At 34.8% G+C, this 25,581-nt stretch overlaps 1 protein-coding gene and 1 pseudogene across 7 annotated transcripts in view; both read left to right on the top strand.

The window, feature by feature from the left end:
• TMEM135 (transmembrane protein 135) overlaps positions 1–25,581 on the top strand; it is a 256,996-nt gene that overhangs the window by 209,533 nt on the left and 21,882 nt on the right. For all 7 annotated transcript variants that reach the window (XM_039848281.1, XM_039848280.1, XM_039848279.1 and 4 more), the window contains one exon: positions 22,486–22,527. In XM_039848281.1, the coding sequence (XP_039704215.1) occupies positions 22,486–22,527 (42 nt within the window). The remainder of the gene's footprint in view (positions 1–22,485; positions 22,528–25,581) is intronic.
• LOC120590459 (forkhead box protein M1-like) lies at positions 4,458–14,357 on the top strand (annotated as a pseudogene).

Genomic DNA, 25,581 nt, shown 5'->3' on the forward strand with positions numbered 1-25,581 from the left:
TGGATTTCATGATTGCTTTTGGTGATACATGAAAATTTTTCACAAAATAAAGAATTTTATGCATGATATACATTTCAAAAAATAATACACGAAACTAAATAATACATGAAACTAAATGTTATGATCAGTATTCTTATTTCTCTTTAAGACAATGTGCTGTGGAATACAGGATTGCTAGGTAAATTCTTGTTTACTTTCCAGGGAGATTGAGTACCTACTCTTTTTAAAAGATAGTTTAAGTATGAATATTTATATGACCTGTTTATTATACACTATCAGCTGTTACATTTTAGATGACTTAAGTTTCTAGTAAATGATTTAAGGATTGAAACTAGAATGAGAACACCTATATCCGTATTACAAGAGTGTATTAGGAACAAAATGCTGACTTTAAGGGTCAAAGATAGAGAATGGATGATCGTGGATTTCACAAAGAATTCTCTTCTGTCTCTTCTTTGCTATTGTATTTTTACTTTTGCCACACAATAAAACCAGTTGACTAATGTTGTTAATGTTCTTTATTTGTTTTGTTATTTTGTTGCTTGTGGAAACCCGATTAAACCTTTCGAGAGTGGCTTTCAGTCAGAAGTGATTAATTTTGTGTTTCTAATCTGGATTCCAGCTGTTTGAGATTTTTCTCTTAGAAGTCTAGGTTTCAGATAACATCTAGATTGAAAAGACAATTCTCGTTAAAATGCCTATGCTGGTCTTTCTTAAGCAGTTTAAATTCTAAGAATTTAACATTTCTAAGAATTTTACTTAGATTTTCATGTTAAAAATGCTAGTTATGCTTGAATTTGTTATGTTAATAGGATTATGGATTCTGAAATTTGCTTTGAAAAGGGTAGTTTTAAGGAAGGACTATATGTGTTTAATAAAATTACTTCTAATGTCAATTAGCTAAATCAATAGAATTCAGTAGGCTGTCTCTAAGACAGTATATAACAAAAGAATGTTTCCTTAGGGCTTCTAATTCAGAAGTTACAACGTCTATTGTGAAGATACAGACTCCTTTTTAATTTTATTCACCAAAATGTAAGCAGTTTCACATATAGTTTTGACTTATACTACTTATCAAGCTTTTCTGTTTATTATTAAAATTAAGTTTCATAGCTTTCTTCATAATGTCATAAATGAAATGATATTTTCTGGAAAGTTATCAGCCATCATTATTCTCACAAGTTTTTTTTTTCTTTTTGAGAAACTTCATTTTTCTCATATTCAAATCATGTAAACCTAAAAGAATATCTGTAAAAATCTCAATTCTGTTTCTCTTATGTGAACTCTCAATTATAAAGTACTTTTCATGAAACTTGCTGTATCAGGTTACCTATCAGTTTTCTTTTGGAAAGGTCACTTGTGATTGCTTCCTTCTTGACTATAATCGTTAGAAGAAAAGCCCCTTCGAAAATTATACACCAGCACTACAGAGAGAGAGAGAGAGAGAGAGAGAGAGAGAAGAAGAAAGAAGGAAAGAAGGAAAGAAGGAAAGAAGGAAAGAAGGAAAGAAAAGGAAAGAAAAGGAAAGAAAAGGAAAGAAAAGGAAAGAAAAGAAAGAAAAAAGCATCTGTAACCATAGTCTTACTGGGTTCAGTTGATCCATAACCAGATCCTTACTATAGATTTATATTAAGTTTTGGAGTATCAAGTATGAAGAGAAGAAAGTTATATCACACATTCTACTAACCACCCTTTTAATTTTAATCTTCAGAAAGTGACTTAACATATGCAGGCTGTAGTTGCTTTTGTGGTTATCTAGAACTGCATTGTTCAGTATGGAAGCCACTGGCTACATACAGCTATTGAGAACTTGAAATGTGGCTAGTTCAGATTTAGTGTGCTGTAAGCATAAAGCACACACCAGATTTCGAAGACTTGGTACAGAAAAAAGATGTAAATATCTCATTAAAAATTATTTTATGTCGATTATTTGTTGACATGATAATATCTTGGATATACTTGGTTAAGTGAAATATATTATTAAAATTAATTTCACATCTTTTTACTTTTAAAAATATGGCTACTAGCTAATTTAAAATTACATATATAGCTTGCATTATGTTTCTTTTGGATAGTGCTACTCTAATAGATATGATACTGGAAATGATCTCTGGATTCTTTCTGGTCCCAGCATTGTGATAATTCTGATTGATTCGGAAACCATTGTTTTATATTTGATTGTTATGATGTTGAGGTGTCAGTTGAGGATTTTTACAGTGTGCTCTTTTGGAATGCGGGGCTCTTGGAAAATCCTTTCCATTTATTAGGGCATGAACCAAACTACCTTTGCTTTAAAAGAATTTAGCCTTTAAACTTTTCATTATGCTTAGGTCTTCTCATTTCTAAATTTGAATCTTTCTGCTATTACCCTGCCTTTTATTCTTGCATTTAAAACCTCTAATTTATTTTATCTCAATGATTCCACTTTTTCTAAAACTTTCGACTTTATAGTGTGAGTTCTATCTTCACTAGGTATAGAATGGTGCAGTAGAAAGAATATAGGATTAACAGTCAGAAGTCTTTGATTCTAACTTTGTTTCCTCTAATAATTTATTAGCTGAACAATCTTGGACAAGACACTTTCTTCCTAAACCTCAATATTTTTAACTGTAAAATGGATCTTGTGAGGATCAAATAAAATACCATATGAATATTGTTATTACCGACCCATGTTCTTATTCAGAGGTCTTTTCAACCTTTTTTTGATAGTATTTGACTTCAATAGTACTATCTTTTTCTAGTAACCTTTATTTCTTGCTGTTGACTTTTATTATCAACTTAAGTCTTCTTCTTCATCCATTGATATTTGTGGGACTATTAGTCCTTAGTCCATCTAACAGACTATGGTTATAAAGAAAAATAGAACAAATATATTTCTCAGAAAATGGAAATTATCACTTGGAATTTGCATATAAACATTTATAAGCTGAGATCATAAATTCAGCAAAAAGTTCCAAACACCAAATGGGGGAGGAGTGAGAATACCACAAATTGTAGAAAACAAGACCCGAGGGAAAGGGAAAAAAGGAACATAACGTGTTTTGAATACCTGTCATGTTCCAGGTATTGCTCTTGATAGATTGTTGTATGTTACCTCATTTTATTTCATGTTCACCACAATCTTTTAAGGGACAGTTTTGGTTTTTTTTTCCCCTCTTATTGTTTAGAGGAAGAAACTGAGGACCAGACCTATTAAGTACTTTGTTTTTAGGTTATTTAGGTCCCTCCTCATTGTTTATCTGCATTTTCCCTCAAGACCACTGTTTGGTAAATACTGTTTACTTTGGGCATTTGAGTTCTGTGCTAATGATGTAGATAGAGTTGGTCTCAAGTATACTAGCAAAAGTAAATGAAACTTGAGTGTTTTTAAACAAAGACACCAGATATGAGATTTATGAAATGTATTTTGTACTTTTTTGGGAAACATAGGTCTCTAGACCAGATTCAGAGTGGGTGGAACGGGTATTAGCAGTAATTCAGGAAACCCTCCCTTCCCAAGCTAGAAATGTCAACAGAACTTTGGGTCTGAATGCTGCTGAACACTAAAAATGAAACCCTTCTCAATGACTGATTTTCTTTCCCACATTCCCTTAGGGCCCAATGCGATTCTGCCAGCTACTCCCTTTACTGGTAGGCAAAGCTAAAATGATAATTGTAAATTTGTGAATTATGCCGTCCGTGACTTTCAGAGCTAAATCCAGACTTATTTGAAATGTCTTCACAAATGTGACTTGTAACAATCTCTGCCCATTTTCCTCAAAGCTTTCCTTCTTGTCTATACTTTCTACTTAATAGCTCCCTAGCACGCTCATACATGTTTTTCTCAGGTTCCAGCAGTACATTCCTACCTTCTGACTTTCTGACTTAGTTTTTTAGAAAGGCCAAAATATGCTAAATATCTTGTTGTGCTTTAGAGGTCTTATGGCATGTATTCTATGCTGACTCAAGCGTAGGATTAGTAGTAGGAGTGAATAAACTCTTGAGAAATAAATACCATATTTTCAACTCCATGTCCTTATATTAAAGAAGGCTAGGCAAGACATTTACAAAATATGATTTGTAAGTGCACTGGTTTCTAAAGGAACCTTTTTCTCTCTAAGGAGTTCTAAGAGGCATCTCTTGTATCTTTAGAGCAAAAATAACCTCTAACCTCTTCTTCATTCTTTGTTTTATTTAAATGAATGAATATTTGAGAAGTCCTTGTCTCCATGTTCAGGCCCCTACAATTTTTCTATTAAAAATTTAATTTATTTTTAATTTATTTTTATTATAGTTGCATTGATTAATAAAATCCAGTAAGTTTCAGGTGTACAATTCAACAGTAAGGCATATATTATATATATAGATATACATATATATATGTGCGTGTATGTGTGTATATATATACATATACATACATACATATATATATACATATACATACATATAAAGTTATATATTTACCTCCCATAGTTAGATTTCTTTCTGTCAACACATATTTGACCCCTTAAAATTTTTCTTTTTTTGTGAAGTGTTACTATTACATTGGGTAATTATATTTCAAACTAAATACAAGAATGTTATTTTCTTCTACTCTGTTACGTGGTTGTCTTTTGTGTTTTTACTTGACTCTCCCTTCTCTTTTAGCCTCTTGAAATTTTTCCTCTGAAGCTTCAATTCCCTTTCCTTTTTTTCTACAAAAATGATGTGAAGAACAAGGTGTAGCTTGGAGTCAAAAGTAATTTCATATATTTAAACACTAGCAACCATTACAGGTTTCTTGAGGTCAAAGTCTACCTATGAGTCACTTGGCTGTTGAGTGACTGACCATATGTTAGGCGCTGGACTAACTCTTAAGAATGTTGAGTTTTAATACACTGTTGCCAAAAAAAAAAAAAAAAAGCTCTGTGTAGTATTTGACAGCATACTGAAAACATAAAATATAGCCCACACATATAAACTTGTTGGAAGACAAAATACATTTTTCACCAAGTTAGAGTTTCAGAGTGAGAAAAGACAAGCTAGTTTGGATTTTAAAGTTTTCCACCCACTTTTCTCTACTGCCCAGCTCTACAGGGACTCCTAATCGTGTAGCACTGCAAAGAAAATTAGTTTTTGTCTTTCTAAATAATAATATTGATTTTGACTCAGCAGCATTTAAATTTACATATGCAAAGGAATATATAAAATTACAAGGACTGGACACCACCTAGTATGGTATTTGAGGAAATTAAGATGCAATAGGATAACTTAGAATGCATCCATCCATTATTTTTTGCCCTTCTTTAAAAAAGAACAGATAATCCTAAAAGAAATATGTTTGTATGTATATGTATATATGTGTATGTGTGTACATATGTATATCATTAGCTCCTTTTATGTATTTTTAAACATTTCTTAATGTAGGCTTGTTAAATGTTCTAAGATATTTTCTTGTTAAGTATTAGATCATATATACCTTAAATATTCTAAGATATTTTTCTGTAAAAAACTACATGTGTATGTTCCACCTTTCTAAGCTAATAAAGCAAGAGCATATTGCAGAAAGTCAGCTTATAACAGATATAGATGGTACTATAAACATACTCTGTAAATATACTCTAATTCTTTGCTATGCTTAATTCAACAGAACTCAGATAATTTCCACATATAGAATTATTATACACTAATAGAAGTAGATAAGCTACTGTCAAGGTAAAATATAATCTTTAACATTCCATTATTTAGTGTTTATTTGTATTAGAAATTCTTTTACTTTGGGTAGAATGTTAATTATATAGTAAATGTTAATTACTATATGTTCTTCTTAGAACATATAAGGGGATATATCATCAGTGTTCTCCAGAGTTGAATGTTCTAGTCCATCTCATACAAATTTAGTATTGTTTCAATTATAGGATTTTAATTGAAACCTAGAATCAGATTGGGACTGTATCAGGTTTGAGAAGATCATACAAAATTGTGGGTAATATTTTGTATCAAAATATTTAAGTTGTGAGGAATATTAAGTACCATTCAATTCAATCCTTTCATTTTATACTTAGAACAGTAAGGCTCAGAAACGGAAGTTTCTTTTTGAGGTTTTATAATTATATCTGTTGACCTGTTTTAGGTGAACCGATCATTTCTGTTGAAATTCATGATAACTTCGAGACATTCTAAGTCATTAATGTTGTTGGCTCTGATAAAAGTAGATGAAATATTGCTCAAGTAAGAGTAGCTGTCTTTTCTTTCTCTTGCATTTTGAAATTATCAATGTCACATAATTGATACCTAAGAAATACCTTCTAGGTGACTTTAGTTTACTGAACTCTATTTTCCACACTAATGGCTGTCTTTGAAAGAATATGGGCCTTATAGGTTCAGATGACCTTTGATACTTCCCTGTTTCTCATTTAGGCTGGTCAGATAGGGTTTTCTTTGTTTTTGTTTTGAAGGAAGCATGACTGTTTGCATATAAATCTATTGTCCGTTTTATGTATATATTCAAAAAAACTGAGTTTCCCCAAATAGTCTGATAAATTAAAACTTTTTCATTCTAGTTTTCTACCTGTTGTAGAATTTCACTTTTAATAAAGCTTTGAGGGAAAAATAACACAACTTTTTCTAAAGTTTTCAAAATATATCAGAGTATTCCTGTAACTAGTCCCTTATTCTTCCCTACCCTTCCCAATTCTCCCAAAAAACATTTGCAAAAGTAGTGTTGTAAGGCTGGTAAGGGTCATCAAATTCCTATAGAAGGAACAAGGACTTCAGGAAACCATTATCCTCCACACCGTCCCCTCACGGAATCTTTTTTGGTGTTCTTTTGTATTTATCTTTATCACTTATTCCCTCCCTGGAGCTGATTTGCCAATTTTGTAATTTTAGAAGTATAATCCAGAGGGTTATACATTTAATGCTCATTGAGTAGTTTTGAAATTTTTGTAGCTCTTTCATTACAAACATTTGATCATGTGGTTAGCTAGCTCTTTGTTAGGGTGGTCAAACCCTCTCTGTACTTTTACCCTCTCCTCAGGAAAGAAAACGAACCCAACCCTAAGGCAATAACAACCTACTGAGTACCTTCTCTCTTTCAGACTATATATATCTTTTAACTTCCATAACAATCCTCTTGTGGCAAATAATATTATTCAGTTTTACATTTGGGGAAACTGAAGCTCTGTGACATCAAGTAATTTAATTGTTATTCCTAAAAGTTCTCTTGTGTTCTTTTGCAATTAATTCCTGCCTCCATCCTCATCCCTGGTACCAAGCACTAATCTGCTTTCTGTCACTATAGATTAGATTTCCTTTTTTTCTAGAATTTTATATAAATGGAATTACACAGTATGCACTTTGTGTCTGGCTTCTTCTGAACATGTTTTGGAGGTTCATCCATTTTGTTGAGTCTCTCAGCAGTTTTTTTTTATTGCTGAGTAGTATTCCCCTGTAGTTTCATTTTGCTTATGCATTCACATGTTGATGGGCTCATTTCCAGTTCAGGTCAGTTTTTTTTTTAATTTGAAAGTTTATGTTGCATGTACTGTTGTTTTTGATTTGTAAATAATGATGTGCTCATATGATTATATCTATTTGTATATTTGGAAGGAGGGCTGTAATGTTGGACCTTTTTAGATAATGGTGTTAATTTCATGGCAGGTACTGTCTATACTTCCTCTTGCTGTTTGTTTCACTCACTGTTTGGCTCACTGTTTCACCTCAGGGTTTAAGCCTATGGACTTGATATGGATAGAGACTATTCATTTTCTTTATAGTCTCAATGCCGAAGATGATAACTGCCATCCCTTTATCTTTGTAACTGTGCTTGTTGCAGCAGTAGCAGAGGCAGTAGAAATAGGTGACATTTATTGAGCACTTAGTGTAATATTCATATGAAGTTAGCGCAATTATTTGCATTTTATGGATGGACATACACAGAATTTAAATGACTTGTCTGATTCCATAGCCCTTCCTTTTAACTCTGCTGCCTCAGTGGTTAATAATTGTAGAACGAATGAATAAATGTGTAAATGAATAGCCATTGCTTCATAGTTCTCTAGATATAGTGTTAATAACACAAATGTGTATAGCTATTGCATTTGATATGACTTATTGGTATTCTTGGTTTTCATCATCCTTCCCTATTCCCACAATAAATAAATGATGTGTTTTATTAATTATATACACACACAGCAACATGTAGAACTACCATTATGGTTGCTGGAAATGAGGTTACTCTCTATAGCAGAAATGGCCTAGAGGAATTCCTTATTGGATAGTGATAAGCAAGAAATAGATTTTTATTATGTTAAAGCACTGAGATTTTTTTTTGGCTTGTTTATTATAACAGCTAGTATTACTTACTTGAATTTAATAGTGTCAAGTTTGATACTTTTTCTTTAGTTATGTTTTTGAAAAGAGGTACTATTTTAAACTAATTCGTATTATCAAAAGGTCTTAAAGTTGATGTGTAGTTTAATCTATTATCTTAAAATGAAGAATATAATTTTTTAGATGGCTTTAATATCTGTTGCTTTCAACAGAATTCAGTTTGTAAGCTGACATTTTAAAAATTTAAATATTTCTAAGTGACATTATAGTTTAAATAATGAAATGGGATTCAGTAGTAGGTCATGAAAGGTATGCTTGGAATATCTGTTATATACAATTCTAGTCATATTATTCTTCTAGTAATGTCATTCTTTTGCCTTTTATGTAAAATTCAAACTCATTTTTGGCATAGTATGGCTTGTGCCAGTCTTTCCGCACTCTACTTTTTTTTTTTTTTTTTTTAAATCTCAATGCTCCAGTCACGTTAAACCCCTTCAGTTCCTCTTTTTTCTAAGTCTTATATATTGTCTCCTCTCCCCACTTCCAACTTTCTTCTTCTGCTTCTTCCTTTATGTATCTCCTTAAATATCTTTTTTCCCCACTCTCTGGATAGCCTTACATGACCAAGCCAAGGTTAGGCATCTCTCCTTTGTATTCCTGTAGCACTGTGTAGTTTCTGTTAAAGTAGTTTGTATACTGTACTAGCACTTTTCACTTACCTGTATATCCTACTGCATTGTAAACCCCTGAAGAACACAGACAATGACTATCCTAGGCACTTGGCAACCTGCCTGGTATATAGTTGACTTGTAGTAAATACATGTAAAATATTTAACTGCTTGAATGCGTGAATGAATGATGAATGAATGTGAATAATGCCCCTACCTACAAACTTTATGCTCTCAACTCATTTACTCAATTACAATTCCTAGTAAAGTGATAGACATGCATTCCCAATACTGCCTTCTGGATTTGATAGTTTTATATTACAGTCATTGTTATATTTCATTTGGGGTATTAAAAAATAGCTCCTCATTAAGAAAAGAGACTTCTATTTAGACTCCTCTTTATTTACATTTATGTCTAAGGGTAAATTTATACCAAATAATCAGTGTAAAAATTCAATAGAAAATTATATTAAGATGATCACTGGCCTGGGATCCCTTTCCCTTCCAGGATCCCCAAGGTTGATGTTCTCCTTCCACACTGCCAGGGATTCAGCTGGCCTGGCATGAGCCCCTGTCTGGAACCCTGGCTTGGCCCCCAGGTTGGAGTTGCCCAGAGCCTACCCTAAGAGCCACAGCCCAGCAGCAGTGGTAGTTGTAGTCAGGAGGGTCCATGCTTGTGATTCTCAGTGGAGAGGGAAAACAGAGATTCATAATGAAAACTGGCCCCTGTCGGCCACTGATTCTCCAAAGATGGACGCTGCCCCTTCTTGTTCAGAATGCCCCAGGTGAAACATCAGAAGAGGAGCCTTAGAGGCACCCTGCCCAGCAAGAGCCTGGTCAAATGCAGGCCTCAAAGGAGGTGACAGAGTCCAACTCTTACAAGTTTTTAGCTAGGAACAAGATTATTAACTACCCCACCATTATTAACCACAACACAAGGTGGTGGCCATCCCCAATGATTCCGATAGCCACAGCATTGACTGCCAAAGGAGAAGAGTGGAGGCAGTAGACCCAGCAAATTCATCCTTATCAGCTGTAGGGGAAACACCACTTACCTTCCTCAGCCTCAAGCCTGAACCAGCGATGATCCCAAGAGGACAGAAATGATTACTGAGACCTTGGGAATGAAGCCTACAGCTAAATATGTGAATCTTCCTAGATAACCTGGAGCCCTTCTTTGGCAGAGATGGAGTACAGGTGGCAGGCTGCACTCTCCACAATAGCTTGACCAATATCCAGTGGCTTGGAAAGATAAGTTCTGATAAACTGGGCTCCTGCAGCATCAAGCAAGAGATGAAAGGAAAGGAGAATTGTCACCTAGAGCAGAGTCAGGGTAAATTTGAAGAACTGCTGGAGCATCAACATTCTGGCAGGACTGTGTCTGAGCAGCCCCGATACTCTTACACAGCCATGATACAGTTTACCATCAACAGCGCTGAGAGGAAACACATGACCTTGAAAGACATCTATACTTGGATTGAGGACCCCTTCTCCTGTTTTAAGCATATGACTGAGCCAGGCTGGAAAAATTCCATTTGCCATACCTTTCTTTCTATGTTTGTTCAAGAGACATCTGCAAGGTCTCCTTTTGGACTATTTAACTCAGTGCCAATCGCTACTTGGCCTTGGACCAGTTGTTTAAGCTGCTGGACCCATGGTCTCCACAGTCACCCAAGCACTTGGAATTACAGCAGGAATGACCCAATCCTGAGCTCTGCTGGAATGTGATCATCAGAACTGAACTCTCACTGGGTACACAGTGGAAGGTAAAGCCACTGCTACCCCAGGTCGGCTTGTACCTATGCCCATCCAGTTTTCAATGAAGCAGCCACTGGTGTTGCAGCCCTCGGTAAAGGTGTCATTGCCCCTGACAGTTTCACTCATGAGCTCAGAGCTTGACCACCATAGCAAGCGAGCCCGTATTGTCCCTAAGGTACTGCTGGCTGATGATGGCACAACCCCTCTGCCCACTGCAGAACTAGCGAAGAAGGAAAAACTCTTCAGAGAAGGGCTGTCTCCTCTGTTTCCAGTTCAGTCCAGCAAGGAGGAAGAAATCTAGCCCAGGGAGGAAACCACACTTAGGGAGGCCCATCAAAGAAGAGAGCCTGCCCTTGGAATAGTGGCCCTCATGGTGCCTGTCTGTTAGAGAAGCCGTCTTTCTCCTGGGGGGACTCGTCTCACTCTCCGACTCCAGAGACCCAAGAAGTCCAAGAAGTCTCCAGCCCAGTGTGTCTCTGAAATGCTTGTGATTAAATGAAGGGAGAGGAGGGAGATGAGCCCATCTTAAAGGAAGCAGCACCTACATCCTCCCTGTATGGATTAGCCTGAGCTGCTCTTCTCAGAAGGCCCTGGGACTTCACGATGAGCCACAGAGCTTGTTCTCCCCTCAGAGTCCTCTGCGCCTGCCTCCCAGCTTGGCTGCTCCCAGGGAAGGGAGGACCTTTTAAGACACCCATTTAGGAGATGCTGCCCATCTCCTTCGCCCTGAGCAAATCTGCCCTCTCCTTGACTCCCGAATCCTGGAGGTCACACCCCAGCCCAAGTTGGGGAGCTAGATTTCAGCCCAGTATGAAGCCTACAGGGTGCCTTTGGCCCCCTGTCTGACTCCCTGGGGGTGACAGATCTCAGTACCACTCACACTGAAAAGTCTCCTGTTCTTTGACTCACTCCAAGAGTGCCTCAATTCTGAGCCCTTTGACCTCCGCTGTGGCTGTTACACTTTAGATATGTATGTATATCTACAAGCCAGTCTACCCCAAGTCAGGCTCCCCTTAGCCACAGGTTGCTGGCCTTTGAGCCAACCATTCCCTGACAGAAGGCCTGGTTCTGGATACAATGAATGATAGCCTGAGCAAGATCCTGCTGGACATTAACTTCCCTGGCCTAGAGGAGGACCTGCTAGGCCCTGACACCATCATTTAGGCTGAGTTCATTCCTGAGCTGTGGTAGAGGCCTGACCTTATCCTTGCCACTCAAGCTGTCCACTCTTCTGGGCACTTGTGTGGTTGGGCTATGCAAAACCTCTGAATAAGGACAGTAGGCAGGAACTGTCTACTCCTTTAGCTCCACCTTGCCTGGTTATGCCAGAGCAGATGTCACAGGGTAGGTGCCTTCTGCACTGGACCCTTTGCATGCAACAAGGCCCTAGTGACTGGTCTCTTTGCCTCCCTGTACTCCCCAAGAGAATCTGATTCCTCACTCTTGCTATTAGAGCTGAATGGTGAGCATAGCAAAATGAAGGGTGAAAAGAGGTTAGAACTCCCCAAACTGTTTGCATTCAGTGCCTAGGAGTCTCTCACCTTCCCTGCTCCTCCTGCAAGGTGGCCCTTGTTGATAGTGTATGTTCTCCAGATCATCCTCTAATTAGAAATATAAGCTTATTTCCTTAGATCATTATCTAGAAACTGCTAGAAGGTTGGTAGGATGACAGGGGTTTCATTTTGCTTCTGTTCCTTGCTTTTAGTTCCTTGAGATGGGAGGACCTGTAGTGCATGGTTTCTTCAAGGTTCACGGTACCTGCCTCAAGGGTTCTTTACTGTAGGCACCCAGACAAGTGAATCTGCTTGCTGGAGTCCCTCTTATTCTCTCCCCGCCCCATGTTTCCAAGTCAGCTTTCCTGCAAGAAAAGTTCTGGTGAAAAGGTCTCCTGTAATAAGTCAGGAGTTGAATTGGGGGTGGAGGATGATGCATCTGAAGCAAAGAGTGTGGGTGCCCATATATGCACCCATGAGATGTTTCTCTGTTAATGTTCCTAATCGTGCTGGAGAAACTGGATTGATGAGGACTTGGCCCAGGGCTTGAGAAGGCTGAAGGGGCCCTGACCTGCCTGGCTTCCTTAGCTTGTACCACAGCTTTGCAAAGAGCCACCCCAGGCCCCAGCTGACCACATGCATGTGAGCCAGCTCAAGAACAGTACTCAGTAAAATCCAAGGTGGAAATAAAAGGATGATCACTGAAATTGTTAATAAATATTGAGGTAGCTGATTAAAAAATAAATTTCTTTAGAAACAGAATATTAAAAAAAAAAAACCAACCTAGAATTGCTGTTAAAAAAATGAATTCAAGAAACTTGGCACCCAATTGGAAATATAATTGCTATAAAATGGTGTTTTCAGTTACTACACAGATAAAAAATTATTTCTTTCAACATGTTTATGGAGTGACTTATGTGCTATGCACTGATGTAGGCACTTGGGATACATAATTGAACAATGTGAAATTCCTGAATGCTTTAGTAATTAGGAAAAACTCAGACTATACACACATGTTTATGCATATATGTAAAATATTAATATGTTGTAGGACAAGCCTATTTCTGAAGCCAGTACTAGAAAAGTTTTTAATTATCATACTTAAAGTGAAATATTGAAGTTATTATGAAAAAGACTAAATGATGGTAGGATTTGGGAGGAAAAAGGAAATTATGCTTTGAATTTCCTTAAATATAATAAACAAATGCGATTGATCTTCAACAATAATATACTTGGCCCGTATGTAGACTGTGTTATTGTTCACAAACCTTTGCTTCTTCTCTCTGGGGAAGCGTTATACTTCCTTGCCCTAATGACATCACGCCTGGCCTTAGATTTGCTTTGGCTAATGAAATATGAGTGGAAATGATTTATGTTTACTTTTGAGTAGAAGCTTTGAGTCATAACCTAGAGTCCTATATTTTCATTTTTTCTCTTCTCTCATAATCAACAGATCTGAATAGACACTTCTCCATAACCCTAAGGTCCCAAATAAAAACATGTAGTTGAGCCATAGCCAACTCTTGTTTGACATAGCGTGAGCAAGGAATAAAGTTTTATTACTGAAGGCCACTGAAATTTTATTCCTGCAGCATAACCTAGCCCAGTGGTTCTCAAACTTGAGCATGCATTGGAATCAGATGGAGATTTCGTTAAAACGTAGATTGTATAGATAGTTGAGACCCACTCGAATTGAGCAGATCTAAAGTAGGGACCAAGAATTTGTATTTTGAACAAGTTATCATCTGATGTTGATGCTGCTCCAGGGACCAACCACACTTGGAGAATCACTGGCCTAGTCTTTCCAGATGGATACAGCCTGTTAATTTATATTCCTGGATACCTTAATTATTTAATAAATGCTATAACAATAAAATGCAGAATATTTCCAACCTCATTATTAAAGAACTAAACTTTGTAAATTGCTCCTTTGATTTTTGGAGCATGAAACACAAAATGCCATAAGAAACCCTAAATTTGATGAAGTAAATTAGATAACTATGGAAATCACTATCATATTAGCCAGAGTCAAATCACCCCCCACCCTGCCTCCAATCTACAAAGAACAAAGAGTTTGAGAAAGAAACAGTAACATTTAATTGTGGGAGAAATTGCCATTCTTGATAGACTAGGTAGGAAATCTCTCTAAAAAGAAGGGCAGTTAAAGAGGGCATTGCATATAGAAGGACCAGGATGACCAAAATGAAACAGTTGAGAAAGTGTTAAATGTGTCTGAAAGTAACTAATGATTCAGTTTACTACTGAGAGAGAGAGAAGAGGGAAATAATCTCATAAAATGATCTCTTCTTTCAGAAGTCCAATTTCTTGCCTGATATGTAATAGGAGACACAATGAAACTTCAGTTTTTTGTATTCACACATGCAATTGAGGGGCTTTTGGAATTTAGATTGCTAAAAGTGGCAAATTAACACCAAGGGTAGGCCTTATGATTGTCCAGGAAATTGTGGAGAGACTGATGTGAAAAAGTAGCTGTCGTGAAGAGGAGGTGGATAAGAAAAACCAGCATGGGTTCCTGACCAAAGTACACTTTCAGGCAAATCCTGTTTAGATAGGACATGTGGAAGTGAGAAACTGGAAATTGGTTCCTTTAAAACTATCCATGCTCTTATGTCCTTTGTAAAGTCTTTGCATAATATCAGTTGGAAGAGCTTTGCTCTCTCTCTTCATTCAGGTGATTTGTGGGTTCTCTTCTACAGTCCAAGATCCCCCTACTTCTCTGTAGTATTTCTTCTTCACAGTGAGACCTCAGCAGTCTCAGAGTTAGGTTAGGATATAAAATGATTTTACTGTTGTATGAAGATAGGTGGGACCAAAGTCTGTTTTCCCGTAGATCACTTAACCTCCCTGAGCCTTGGTTTCTTAATCTGTAAAATATAATAATCTCAGGTTACTTTAGCTCCAATATTCCATTTTTCTAATACCATCTATAGTCCAGCAAGATTCCGATATGTGTTAACTTGCCAATTTGTATTGTACATACCACAAGTTCATCATCTTTGAGGTGAGTGAAGTAAAATGAAGTTTTTGAAATGAATGTTTTCCTTTTAGAATTAAGATACTCTGTAGTCCTGTTACTAAGAAAACAATAATTTTCCAAAAGGTTCCAAAATGTTGTTTTTGCTCCATTACCTGGAGGTGAATATTTTATTTATTTTAGATTTAACCTTTGATATTAAATAAGTATCAATTTATGAAAAAGTATAGCCTGATGTTATAGTTTTAAATAGTTGCTCATTTTGTTCAATATGAAAGCCAGTTGCCATATTATTTTAATGATATAGATACTAACATGCATTTGAAAATAAATTAATGTTGATTCAAGGATTCTATATAATTGAAAACATTTGTTTTAATCTTTTTCACAACCATTATAGGAGGGGAAAAAATGAAAATATATGCTAGTCTTGAGGTCTTTAAAAATATGCTAGTTCAGTATTGTGGTTATAATTTTAATATGTATAATATTTGTTCATAGCAATGCATGACCTTAAAAAGTTGCTAAGTTTTTTCTTGGATTTATATAAAACACCATTTTGATCTTAAATTTGTTTTTTTTACCTATAGTTAATTTGTGAAGTTTAAACACATGACATTTCCTCAGGAACTGCAAATAAGCCTTTCGGTTTAGGTCCAATAGAACTAAAATCTTCTTTTACAAGTATTTAAAAGTTTGACTAATATTGATATCACCAATTCTTTTTGAGAGGGATATTCATTCTAATTAACATTTCTCTTAGAAACAATTTGAATGTGATTCTTGTTTCCTTAGCAATTGAAGACAGCTTGGAGCATGACCTTCTAGTTTGTATTTTAAAGCAAAAACAGTTGCCAGCCTGTCTAAATTTAAGGAGAAACCTGATTTTATTGGAGTTGTTACTGTAAGTTTGAATCGAAATGTTTCCAATTTATATTTAGGACACACCAGAAAAAAGTACACAATAATCATCTGGGGATTTACAATCAGACTTGATTACCCATAACTGTGCCCGCTTCAGCAACTTTTCTTTAGGTTCTTGAGAGCCGTATTCTGTTTTGTATGAAAAAAATTATTGTAAAATATTTATCAGAATCAAAAGTAGTATTTTTAATGCACTGGGAGAAGTCAGTATTTAAAGGAATCCAATTGAAATTTATTTTGAAGCTGTATAATGTATTCATGAAGCTAACAAAATAATCTTCCTCAAATTTCTTAATTTACTGCTATACCAACTTCAGATTTTTGTATTTTCTTAAAATAGGAATTTAACATTAGTTATTTTGTTTTCTCTTATTAAGTGCCATATGCAAGCTGAAACTGAACTCTTTAAGTTTATTATTCAAACAACAGTCATCTTAAGAGGAAAACATATTGTATGTATGTAAACGATGTAATTTATTTTCTTTACACACCTCAAGTTCTGAGTAGTAAATTGAAATGATTGATTTAACCTATTGGAGTATACATATGTGATTAGGACACCGAAGATTTTTTAAAAACAAAACAAAAATGTCTGAAATTAATCTCATGTCAATCTTTTTTGATATCTTATGATAAACAAGTATCAATCAAAATCTAGCTAATATTGATCAAGTTTTAATTACTAAATTGTAACTGAGTATTAAGGTGAACTTCTGCACTTGAAAATGGATTAGGAAAAGTGGTTTATTATTTTATGTGGGTTTTTATAAATAAAAGAAATTTAACTTTACAGTAAGAAGAAACTGTATAACGTTGCACAAGTTTTCTTTAAAATGAAGATAACTGTGAGTCAAAATTTGAGTCATTCTGGTTCTTTTTTAACTTTCAACTTAAAATTTCTATTTGTGTTCACACCACATATTTAGGTTTTAATACCAATGATTATTAGATAATTAGACAAATCAAACTTTTGAAGATTTAGCATTATCTGTAGCTATAATATATAATTAAGTTTATATATCATTCTTTTCTTACTCCCAGTATACTTGAACTTTAAGATATTTTCTTTTTTAAATAGTTTTGTTCACATAAGAATGCAACTTTTATTTTTGATACTGAGTTACTTAGATGATTGATATAATCAATGGAATAGAATATTTTAAGAATTATCATTGTGCGCTTTTAAATCCATTTTTATTTTTTTTTTGGCAGTCTTTTAGCATCTTTAATTGTGACTTTGCATATACTACCTTTCTCAAATCATTTAAGTAGATGCTGGACTAAAGAAATTTGAAGTACAGAGTAATTAAGCTCCTAGAAAGCACTAACTAATACAGGAAATTGTTGCTAGAACTTCTAGTTAAGGTTATTTTCATTTATTTGACATACAGATAACTTTGCAGACACCTTGTATATTTTTTTATGGTCCGATATAGTATATAATTTATCTTTGCATTCCTCAAGTGATTGGCAGCACAGTGTCTTCTGTACATTAGGTGCTCAAAAAATGATTGTTGAGTGAAGAAAGATAGATGACGTAACATTTAACCAATATTTGAGTTTCCTTCTAACCAATTCAGTGAGCAAAAAAATACAAAAGATTTCTGAAATTTATACTTAATGAATTTTTTAAATGATTGTAATCACCTAATTATCCATGTTTATTGGGATCATAGTTTCAAAAAATTCTAGCCTAAACTGTTTATTTTAGTTAGCAATTTTATGCCTTCTGTCACAACTTTACAGCAGTATTAATTAGTAAAGTTGCCTTGTTTGAGTTTTACATTCTCTGCCATTATGTTGGTGAAATAAAGACGAATACCTTTTATACTGTTTAATCTGTTCCTAAATGTTCTATTGATGTTTTTAATTAAACTATACAAATAATATATAAATATATAGTTGTAAAGATTTAAAAATGATATATAATATAGAGAGTAAGAAGTTATATTCTTTTTTCATGCCTCTTCACCCATTTTACTTCAATAGATAGCTTACTAACAACTGTTTTGAGTTACATCTTTTGACCACTTTCTATAGCCATATGATTTCACTTGTATGTGGAATATAAATCAAAAAGTAACAAAGGAATAACAAAAACAAACTCATAGACAGAGATAACAGAATGATGGTTACCAGAGAGGAAGTGGGGTGGGGAGGAGGGTGAATTGGGTAAAGGGGGTCAAATATATGGTAACAGAAGAAAACTAGATTTTTGGTGATGAGCACACAGTAGAATATACAGATACAACATTATAATGTTATACATCTGATATTTATATAATATTATTAATCAATGTTACCTCAGTTAAAATAAAAAAGAAGAAAAAGAAAAAACCACCAATTTGACCAAAAGGTATTCTTGTGGTGTGACAAATTCTAACCCCTTACAGAACAGGAAATCACCTATTATTAAAAGTCTAATATTGCTATAATTACATCGGGGAAGTTAATGCAATTTGATTAAAATTAGCAGCAGTTTGAATGCCTATAAATATATTTTTAAGGGAAAACATACAACAAAATATTTGATACAGCAAACACATCAAAGAGCTCAGATTCTTCCAAAAATGGTTTACTAGTGACATCTGCTGGTATAATGTAGTAGAGATAAAAGTATCTCATTGAAGTAATTGAAGTAATTTCACAGAAATTAAGCATAAGATAAAGAATCTTTGTAGGCAAAATTGTTTCTTTTACTATTACTAGCATTACACTTCTACTTGAAAATTTTTTTTGTCTTTGTGAGTTCCTCACATTGACATCTGACCAAGAATATTATTCTAGTAATAACATTAAGCTTCTTTATACTTTCTTGTACATAGTCTTAAATTCCAAGTGGAATTTGGAATTTGGGAGTTGTATATTTGCTGTTTTTTTACACTTGATCGTAGCCAAAAGACTGAGAAGCGATTAAGGTTTTTGATATAATGCTACAAATTCTTTTTTCTCTGTCTCCCCTGGCTTTGTTTTATATCGTACATAGCATATAACCTTGCAGATGTGGAAAGATTCAGTAACTATAGATTGAATCATACTAGTTATTTTTGTCATTTGCATAGACTAACTTTAATAGCAAAGTTTATGTATACATGAGTTAAATGCGTTATCTTTATGCATACTCTAAAAATGAGACAATATTAGAAGGTATTTTTATTAGGAGGAGAAATGAATTTTTCTTCTATAGAAATTTTCTGTACTATCGGTTATGCAGAAATAAAACATATTCAGTTTTTGGATATTTTCTCTATCAACACTTACTGCCTCTCCTGAAACCCAAAGTGTTCCTCACTTCAGTAAATGGACATTTTATCTTTCCATTTGCTTAAACTGACAATATTTCAATAATTTGTAAATTCTTGTGTTTGCTCGTACCCCACATTCAGACCGTCAAGGAATTTAGCCAACTCTGTTTTTGAAATCTTTTAGAATCTTACCACTTCTTTCACCTCTACCACTATGATCTAGTCAAGCCACAATCATCTTTCCCCTTGGAATTAGCCTCCATGCTTCTAACTGTGTCCTCCTGTAGTCCATTTTCCAACTAGCAGTCAAAGTGATTATCTTAAAATTTAAAACCTATCTTGTCATTCCACTGCTGAGAACCTTCCACAGTCCTTACCATGGCTAAAGGGCTCTGTAGGAATTGTAGACCACTCTCTCCCACCATACTGTGACCTCATTTCCTACCACCATTTCCCTTCCCTGATCTCTTCCAGCTGTAGTAATCTACTTGCTGTCCTCCTTACAAGCTATGCAGACTCCCCATCATGGGCTATGTACTTGCTCTTCCTTCAAACTGAAATGCTCTTTCCTCAAGTCACTAATGTTTCTGATCAAATTACCAAATTTCATCTTCTCAGAGAGGCCTTTCCTGACCACACTATGTAAAATGATAAAGTCTGGCTCCATCACTGTTTCTCCCCTTATTCTGTTTTGTTTTTTGCTATAGCAGTTATTATCAATGACATGTTTTCTTTTTTTTTTTTTTATTGTATCTCTCCCCAACCTAGAATGTCAGCTGTGTAAAAGCAGAGATTCTGTTGTTCACTGTTACATTCTTAGAACCTAAATCAGTGCATACACATATTAGGCACTCAGTCAATATTTGTTGAATAAATCAGCGAGCCTTAATACATGAATGGAGAATGTGATTTAATTTACATTATAATAACAGGATCCATGGAATAGTGAGGTACCTTCTAATGGGGTCTCCTTGTATAAACTTTATTTTTATCTCATGCTTTGTTACATTTAACACAGATTACAATAGTGTTTCATAGTTGGGTTAAGGCTCAGACAGTACTCTTGGTGTCAAAATGCAAGACACTATTACTATTTTAAAGGTTCTTTTTGTGAGAATAATTACTTTTTTGTTCTTTTGACATAGGCATCTGACCTTCAATTACATTAACAGACCTTATACACATGAATGGAAAAAAGAATAGCTCCTTTTGAATCCATGCTAAGACTTTATCAATATGAAGTGCTTCCCACAGGGTTCTGCTGAAAGAACCAAACTTCCATCATAATGAAATTGCAAATTCATTTGTATATGCCCTTTTATATTTGAAAGCTACTTTTTGATGTTTGGTCTGCAATTAGATTTATTGTTTAAGGTCACAAATATGCAATCCCAACTAGACCAAGTTGTCAGAATCCTTTATCTATTCAGCATTGTACAAAGATAAATAGCTATCTTTTGACAATTATATATTGAAGCCAAAATTTGTTCCCAGTGGTATATAATCTTTTAATCAATCTGCTGCTTTCTGTTTTCCAGTCAATAGACTCCTACTCCCTCACCACACCTATCTAGAAATTACCCAATTATGAGTTTTAAATTACTGAGAAACACTTTCTTCAGATGAAAAAGATAAGTTTAATAATTTTAATGCTAGAATTTTCCCATGCACATTTTTAGCTTAACATATGAATTATTTTCTCTTTACCCTCATTCTTCTGAGAGTAGATAATTATGTACTATATTAGCTAAATTTTCTGGTTACATTTCTCACTATTTACATGACCACAAAGGAGATCATGTTGCTAATTGCGATTAATTCTTAAGTGTTTTAAAATATCTCTGTGCACTTGGATTAAATTCTTTTCTGAGATTTTATGTGTCCTCCATTAAAAATGTATATATTTGAAATTAAGATAGATTTCCTATATTTTTTGTGCATTTTTTGTGAGTTTTTATATAAAAGATATTTAGAGAGAATTGCCCAATTAGACTTGAGGCTGTGCTTTTTATTCAAGAATATCCCATGTCTAATATTAATATATATTAGAGCATTATTATATCACCTATTTTTATAGTTTCTCCAAGGGATTTTGATACTAGATACCTAAAAGATTCTTTGGTACCTTGATCATACCTATACAGCAGGCGTTTAGACCAGTAATGTCTGTCTCCATTTAAAAATATTGTTAAAATAGTTTTTGTAGATCTGAAAATCTTTTTTTTTTTTGATTGCCATGTATTTTGAGTCTTTCCTCATTAAAAGGAATATACTCTTTTAGGAAGAGGTATAAGAGAAAATCACAGCTTCTAAATCAGCTGAACTTTTTTCCCCTTAATTCTGACTGCTATTTATTTTGTGACTTCTGGGAAGTTGCTGCCTTTGGGGGCCCTCAGCACAACTGTGAAATAGAGAAATACCTGTTCAGAGAGTTGTGATATAATTAAATGAGACAACACATATAAAGCCCCCAAACAATGCCCAGCAATGGTAAACACTCAGATATTATTTGGGATCCCTTTTCTTTGCTCTTCCCTTACTCCTACCCTATTCCCCATGCTATGTTATCTGATTGGGCTTACTCAGAAGTTAAAACTGTTGAACTAAACTTAAAGCCTTCATTTTGCCTGCCAACTCGATACTGCTCTTCATTCACTGAATTAATAATTAGGAGGAAGTCAGGACCTTGAATTGACCTATACATAATACCCAGCAGGTGTATGTGGCCTTTTCCTTCAGAACAAATTGCTTCCCCATGGTTTGAGTAGAATGAAGAATACTCCACTCTCAGCCTTCATTTTAAGTCTTCCTGGAACCCTGAGAAGATGTTCTTGAATCTCTCTTCAACCTGCAAATCTGAGAGTTGAGCCTTAAATTATGTTAAAGTGACATAAGAAAACCTTATTATGTTAATCATTTTGTGTAAGATGGCTTGCTTCATTGTTTGTTGTTCGGCCATTTGTACTGCTCTGATCATTGTCCTAAAAGTGTTTCACCTGTGAAAAATGATCATTTTCAGAAAAATTTTAATAGCTATTTAATATACTACTAATACTACTTTATATCTCAAACATATAATTTAATTATTGTAAATTTTTATTTCGTTTTAGGTGTAAAGATGGTTTGAAAGGATTTACATTTTCCGCACTTAGGTAAGTAGTATATCTTATTTACCTTTATGTTAACAGAATTTGTGAGTTAACTTTTTCTTAAAAAGTAGTATCATTATGCATAATTATAACAAGTTTTTATTGACTCAGTTTTTTAGCTGAAAGTAATTTTAGAAGTAACAAAAGTGACTTTCTGACTATTTCATTACAAGAAAAATTTGTTAGGTTCCCCCCACCCCTAAAAATCAGTCAACAACTAATTTAGGGGCCTATGATGTGCCTTATATCATGGAATATTAGAAAAGAATTGCCAGAACATTCTTTTTAGGGAGCTTTGAAAGACAAAGCTACACATGAACAATTACTGGAAAATTGCTTAATGGTGTGATACCTGATTGTTACTGGCTTTCAGTTCTTGGGTTCCCCCAAATAGAAGTTTATAGGAAACCCCAGAAAAATTCCCAGACAAATTTTATTAAGTTTTTATGCTCTAGCACAGAGGTCTCCAACCTTTTTGGCACCAGGGACCAGGGCTCCTATGAGAATCTAATGCCTGATGATCTGAAGTGGAGCTGAGGTGGTGATGCTAGCGCTAGGGAGCGGCTGAAAATACAGATGAGCTTCGCCCACTTGCTTGCCACTCACCTCCTGCTGTATGGCTGGTTCCTAACAGGCCATGGACTGGTACTGATCCACGGTTCAGGAGTTGGAGACTTCTGCTCTAACACAAGGGGGGCAGTGCGGAGAAAAGGAAGGTCCTCCCAACTGACTCAGTTTGGCTTTGTTTGGCTGCTTTTATAAGCTGGGGACAAATGGGTTTGCCCGAAAAGGTTGGCTTTTTGAAAGTGTATGGCTTTCTTTGTCTTTACATTGCCTGATAACCATGTTCATACCAGTGCTGTGGGGCAGCATGGTAGACTGCTCATTATTGCCACCCCGGAAGGTTGTATAGCAGTCAAACCATTATCAGTTCCGGATGTGAAATAGTGGTTTCGACATCTGTGTATGAAAGTAAATAGTTAGAAGAGAGATAATAGTCAGCTATTTCTAAATTTTTGTGTAAGGGGTGATGGGGTGGTGGCATTCTTGTGGTCAGCTAATCTGGAGTTCCTCCTGGCCATCTGGCATTCCCTCAGCCCTGGGCTCATGTCTTTGTGCGGTCATTGTGGGCTTCCTTACAGTAGGACTTTGTGCAGTGTCAAACACATTTTGGATTATAAGCTTCACTGGAGTAACTAGAGTCTTCTCTATACCTCAGAGCCCATGTCTTATCACAATAATTGCTACATGATAGATATGTAGAAATGTTGGTTAGCATTGTATTTTTGTAGTTCACCAAGTAGTTTTATGTAGATTAGAAAACTAAATTTTCACCAGTACACAGGATGGATGTTTTTATGCTCATGTGACATGATGAATCCGAGGCTTAGAATGTTTGAATAATAATTTAACATCATGTAATGACTATATGTACTTAGTCCAAACCTATTGCTCTTCCAGTTCATGTCATAAATGTTACTTATTTTCTGCTCTAAAGTACATATACTAGATGCTAAGCAAAGATTAGTAGTGTGATATTTACTGCAAATATAGGAGAGAAAATTAGGGTGGGCTTTAGTACCAGGAGAAGGTTTTATATGATTGTCTTATCAGATTATTTTGAGGGTCAAATGAGTCAATGCATAAACAGTCTTTAGAACTGGGCTTGCCATCTAGGGCTCAAGAAGTGTTGACTATTATTGTCATTATTTTTTAATTAAAAATTTTTTCAATTAGAGTTGACATATAGTATTAGTTTCAGATGTACAACATAGTGATTAGATATTTAAAAAACTTACGAAGTTATCACCCTGATAAGTCTAATATGCATCTGTCACTATATATAGTTATTACAATATTATTGACTATATTCCCTATGCTGTACTTTACCTCCCCATGACTGTTTTTATAACTGACAATTTTTACTTCTTAATCCCTTCACCTTTTTCACCTCCCACCCCCAACCCCATTCCCATCTGGCATCCATCAATTTGTTTGCTGTATCTATGAGTTTTGTTTATTTATTTTGTTTTTTAGTTCCACATACAAGTGAAATCATATAGTATTTGTCTTTCTCTATCTGACTTATTTCACTTAGCATAATAGGTCCATCCACGTTGTTGCAAATGGCGAGATTTCATTCTTTTTTAAGGCTGAGTAATAGTCTGTTGTATATATGTACTATCTCTTCTTTATCCATTCGTCTTAGGTTGCTTCCATATCTTGGCTATTGCTGCAGTGAACATAGGGGTACATATATCTTTTTGAATTCTGTCCTGCTAACTTACTGAATTAATTTATTCTAATAGTTTTTTGGTGGACTGTTATCTATGTTATCTATGTATAATATGTCATCTGAAAATAATGACAGTTTTCCTTCTTCCTTTTCAATTCAGGTGCCTTTTATTTTTTTCTTGTCTGATTGCTGTACCTAGGACTTCCTTTAAAAGTGGTGAAAGCGAACATCTTGTCTTGTTCCTGATCTTAAAGAAAAAGCTTTTAGCTTTTCCCTATTGAGTATAATGTTAGCCTTGGGTTTGTCATCTATGGCCTTTATTATGTTGTGGTGTGTTCTCCCTACCTCTACTTTACTTTTTATCATAAATGAATGTTGGACATTTGTCAGTTGCTTTTTTTTTTGCATCTGTTGATATGATGTATGATTTTTATCTTTCATTTTTTTTATGTGGTGTATCACGTTAACTGACTTGCGGATATTGAATCAGCCTTGCATGCCAGGAATAAATCTCACTTGATCATGGTGTGTGATCTTTTTAATGTATTGCTAAATTTGGTTTGCTAATATTTGTTGAGGATTTTGGCAACTATGTTTATCAAGGATATTGGCTTATATTTTTTTTGTAGTGCCTTTGTCTGGTTTTGGTATTAGGGTAATACTAGCCTCATAAAATGAGTTTGGGAGCCTTCCCTCCTCTTTAATTTTTTAAAATAGCTTGAGAAGGATAGGTATTAATTCGTCTTTGAATGTTTGGTAAAATTCACCTGTGAAGCCATCTGGTTCAGGGCTTTTGTTTGGTGGAAGTTCTTTGATTACTG

This window comes from Pteropus medius, unplaced genomic scaffold, assembly GCF_902729225.1.
Source record: "Pteropus medius unplaced genomic scaffold, Ma_sr-lr_union100, whole genome shotgun sequence".
Lineage (NCBI taxonomy): Eukaryota > Metazoa > Chordata > Mammalia > Chiroptera > Pteropodidae > Pteropus > Pteropus medius.